At 54.2% G+C, this 4,636-nt stretch overlaps 1 protein-coding gene across 4 annotated transcripts in view; it reads left to right on the top strand.

Annotated features, from left to right (window-relative positions):
• Positions 1 to 4,636, top strand: part of PLA2G6 (phospholipase A2, group VI (cytosolic, calcium-independent)) — a 44,478-nt gene that overhangs the window by 6,541 nt on the left and 33,301 nt on the right. For all 4 annotated transcript variants that reach the window (XM_005883203.2, XM_005883205.2, XM_014530803.1 and 1 more), the window contains one exon: positions 1,433 to 1,686. In XM_005883203.2, coding sequence (XP_005883265.1) covers positions 1,478 to 1,686 — 209 coding nt within the window. In that variant the 5' untranslated portion in view covers positions 1,433 to 1,477. The remainder of the gene's footprint in view (positions 1 to 1,432; positions 1,687 to 4,636) is intronic.

The following is a 4,636-nucleotide window of genomic DNA, read 5'->3' on the forward strand; positions in this document are numbered from 1 at the left end:
GCCATGCCTGTGGCCCATGAACAGCACGGGTGCGTCGTGGACTCGGTGCCGCTGAGCCTGTCTCAGAGTGCCGCATGCTCTTCCCGAGTTGTTGGTGAGGCTGGGATTTGAACGCAGTTTGCTCCAGAGCTGTGCGGTGTGCTCAGTGCATCTGCCTCCTGTGGTTTTGTGAGAATGACACGAGACAGTGACGTGACGTGTTTAGCTCAGGGCCTACTACCTAGTAAGTGCTCAGTAAACGTCTCTGATGTAATTATTATTGACTCGTATTCTCTGTTTAGAGAATTAAATGAGGCCTCTTGTTCCTGTTATTCCTAAAGTTGATTTGCTCCTCAACACACAGCCAGGTTGTGACTAGTGTCCACTGAAGTGTCCACTCCCCTGCCCACACCCCCACCCTCTGTCCTCGGGGTCGGACACGCTCTTGGCAGGTGTGTGCCGCACAGAGACAGGGCGGCCTCTGGCTGAGTGTCACCTGACTTTGGTGACACTCACTCAGGAAGGCAGAGTGCTTTCTGGGAACCCAGGAAATAACAAGACATCTAATTCTGTCATCCATGCCTGGCCGGTGTGGCTCAGTGGTTGAGTGTCAATCTATGAACCAGGAGGTCATGGTTCAGTTCCCAGTCAGGGCACATGCCTGGTTGCTGGCCCGATCCCCTGTGTAGGGCGTGCAGGAGGCAGCCGATCAATGATTCTTTCTCATCATTGATGTTTCTATCTCTCTCCCCCTCTCCCTTCCTCTCTGAAATTAATAAAAATACATTTAAAAAAATATAATCATTCTATCATCCAAACAGGATAATTTAACAGCAGAAACTGTGACCCCGTGAACATGAAACGTAAAATGTCCCCCCAAATAGGTGTTCACTTTTTCTAAGTTTTTTCATTCCTATTCATTTCCGGGAGCTCGGTTTTGTGTTCCCTCGGAGCTCCTTGGGAAACCAGTGGGGCAGGTGTTAAAGGTGTCAGACAAGTACTAACCTCCCTCCCCTGGTGGTTTCTGGTAGAGAGGGGTCACTGGTTTGTTTGTGGAATTGAAATGACCCTGCCAAGCTCTTCGCGTACCAAAAAGTTGACTCTCCCCCTTCCCCACGTAAGGAGAACCGCTCCATTGGCCCAGGGCAGGGCCGCCCGTGTGTGCATTCATTTGATCACCACGGCTCCATACCACAGATGAGGAAACTAAGTCTCTGCTGGGAAACTGGGTCCGGTCGCCTGTGCCGGTGGCATCTCTCTTACCCCCACAAGGCCTCTTCCCTCCCACGCAGTGCCATTCTCTCTCTCCCTTCCTTGTCAGCTCCCTCCAGGCCCAGCATCAGGGGGACCACGCTGGTGGGGAGCCATGGGCACCTGGGCAGGAAACTGCTGTCCTTGGTGAGATGGGCCTGGGAGTCTGAGCCCGCTAACCAGAGACCCCGATTTCTTCCAGACGGAGCGGGGAGGCAGCAGGGCCCCCCCACCGGCCCCGCAGAAGATGCAGTTCTTCGGCCGCCTGGTCAACACCCTCAGCAGCGTCACCAGCTTGTTCTCTAACCCGTTCCGGGTGAAGGAGGTGTCTCTGGCCGACTACACCTCGAGTGGCCGGATTCGGGAGGAAGGGCAGCTGATGCTGTTCCACAACTTTCCCAGTCGCACCTGGGACTGCATCCTGGTCAGCCCCCGGAACTCACAGACCGCCTTCCGGTGAGTGGTGATCTGCTGTGACACACACATCTTTCCCTTGACTCCCCCAGGTCCCTGGCTTTGGGTCTACATCTGAGGGCTCAGGGGAGGGGTGGGAGAGGGAACCGCTCTTCAGTGGAGGGCGGGGCTTCCTAGACTCCCTCCTTCTGGCCCATCGGGGTCCCTGGAGCAGGGGCAGGGGGCACAGAAGACTGGGCTGTTTCCTGCTGTGGGGCTTGACCCATGCAGACAGGGTAAGGCCCAGGGGTCACCTGTCTCCCTGGGTCTTAAAGGCATGACAGTCTTTAGGGGCCAGCCTAGTTTTGTTCAGGAGAGCTTATAACAGGTAGATAGCTGTCACTTCTCAGGGCACACTGGGTCGGCCATGGGCTAGAAGGAAGGGGCCAGAAGCCAGCTGCAGGGCTTTTAGGAAAAGGGGAGGGGAGTGGCCAAGGACCTAAAATGCACGGTCCCGAGGCGTGTGGGATCCTGCAGGCTGGCATTGAGTGGGCTTGTACCAACAGCCCCTTTCCGTTTATTTATTCCTCTCGCCATCCCGTCCTCCATCCATCCAGTCACCATGCTCCGAGCACCTCGTGTCTCTGGAGTCCTGGGCCAGGCCCAGCTGCTGCTGTGAGATGACAAAACGCGCTCTGTGCTTTCAAGGAACGCGCAGTCCGTGGGGGAGGCCACCTGCAGACCAGGCAATACTGCGTGAGGGGCCCACGGAACAGGGGGACACAAGGAGGCACCACTTCCTGGTGGGCTCCTCTGTGTGTGGGAGAATCAGTAGGAGTGAGTCAGGCAGAACAGAATGGATAAGGTTGTTCCAGACGTGGGAGGCATGGAGGGGGGACCTGCAGGCAGAAGGCTCTGGCTGGATCCTAGGTGCACCCAGGGCCTTGGTGAGAAGGCAACCTCAGGGTCATTCTGAGTAAGCAGGCGTGGCAGCAAGAGTCTCAGGAAGTGGCAGCTGGGGTTCAAGGTCCAGCCACCAGGAGAAGAGCAAGGCAAGGTATCAGCCCCAGCCAATCAGGTGAGAATTCAGGGCCTGGCTCCACAGGGAAACTGAGGCAGAGGCACCCTAGTGGGCAGGTGGGCAAGAATTCAGTTCAGTGGCCAGTCCAGACATAGTTTAAACAAAGCAGAACTAGTTGGAGCTCTGGCTGCCCTTCCCCAGGCCTGCCGCTGAGGACTGCTGTTCCGGAGAGCACAGCTGACCAGGGCAGTGGGTCTACTCTTTGGAGGGCCACTCATCCTTACTTTTTTTTTTTTTTTAATATATTTTATTGATTTTTTACAGAGAGGAAAGGAGAAGGATAGAGAGTTAGAAACATAGATGAGAGAGAAACATCAATCAGCTGCCTCCTGCACACCACCTACTGGGCATGTGCCCACAACCAAGGTACATGCTCTTGACTGGAATCGAACCTGGGACCCTTCAGTCTGCAGGCTGATGCTCTATCCACTGAGCCAAACCAGTTAGGGCACTTTTTTTTTTTTATCCTCACCCGAGGATATGTTTTTATTGACTTTAGAGAGAGAGGGAGAGACGACAATGTGAGAGAAACACTGATCTGTTGCCTCCCGTACACGCCCCGATCAGGAGTCGAACTCGCAACCTTTTGGTAACGGGATGACACTCCAACCAACTGAGCCACCGGGCCAGGGCCATCCTTGCTTTTGAGGTGCCCTGCCCTGGGGGCTCCACACCCCCCACATGCAAATCATCCCCAAGTCCTATGAGTTGTCAGTATCCATTGACGGGATTCCAGCTTTGTCTTGGGAAGCTTGAGCCCTGCTCTGGGCAGACTTCCATCTCACAGGTTACACCCTTTACCAGCAGTTTATTAACTACGCCTGTGCTGGTGCACCTTACCGTCAACATACTTCCGCATGCGGTGCATCAGCGCATCCTCCAGCGGCCTGCGGAGGGGAGCGAGGCAGGCAGCGTCCCCTCGTGTGGATGAGAAAACCGAGGCTCAGAAGTGAGCAGGTTGCGCAGGAGGCAGTGAGGAAGTAGGATCTTGGCGTCATCTGGTTCCGCATCCATTTCTCTTCGTGTGCAGCTGTTTCCATGTGTTGAGACAGCACAAAAGCAAATTGGGTGGGGTTTCAAGCTAAGCTCATATCTCTTCTTGGAATTCCTGACATTCCTCACTTGGCTCTGGCATCTGTCTGCTCTCCTCTCTAACCTGCTCCCATCCAAGCATTTCCGTGTCAGCAAAGGGCATCACCATCCATCTACATGGTTGTGCAATCCAGACACCCAGGAGTGATCCTGATTCCTCCGCCTCCCACAGCCCCATCTGGGTCCTTAACAAATTCTGTTGGTTTTCCTCCCACGTACATCCTGAGTCTGCTTCTCTGTCAGTTACACTTAGGTCGGGCTTGAGTGATAGGAAGCCCCACAGGGTAGTGGGGAAGCAGGATAGGATTTCCATTTTCTCCTAAGTGACAGCCATGGCAGAGAGGGCTGGTGTGGCAGCCCTGCTCCTCAAAGTCCTCAGGGGCCCAGGCTCCTTCTGTCTTGTTGCTCCCCCATGTGTGGCTTCCGTTCTCTAGGTCACCACATGGTCCCAGCTGGCCACATTAGGTCCAGCTGTCACAGCCACCTTTCCAGCCAACAGGAAGGCGGAAGGGCACTCTCTTTAGGAACACTTCTTGGAAAGTTGCACACATGTCTTCCACCTAAATGCCTTTGGCCAGGAATTAGTCACAAGGGAGTCTGCATTCCAGTCACATTCTAATCCAAATGCAGGGGTCCTGTTACTCTCCATTTTGCTGCTGGCTCTCTTTTCAGGCCATGGTGGCTGTGTACGTGGACTCCTTGCTCCCTGCCTCCTGGGATGTTGCTCTGTCTGCAGTCTTTTTTAAAAAATATATATATATATATTATTGATTTCAGAGAGAGAGAGGGAGGGAGAGGGATAGAGAGTTAGAAACATCGATGAGAGAGAAACATCGATAA

Source organism: Myotis brandtii, unplaced genomic scaffold (genome assembly GCF_000412655.1).
Source record: "Myotis brandtii unplaced genomic scaffold, ASM41265v1 scaffold78, whole genome shotgun sequence".
In the NCBI taxonomy this organism is placed as follows: Eukaryota; Metazoa; Chordata; class Mammalia; order Chiroptera; family Vespertilionidae; genus Myotis; species Myotis brandtii.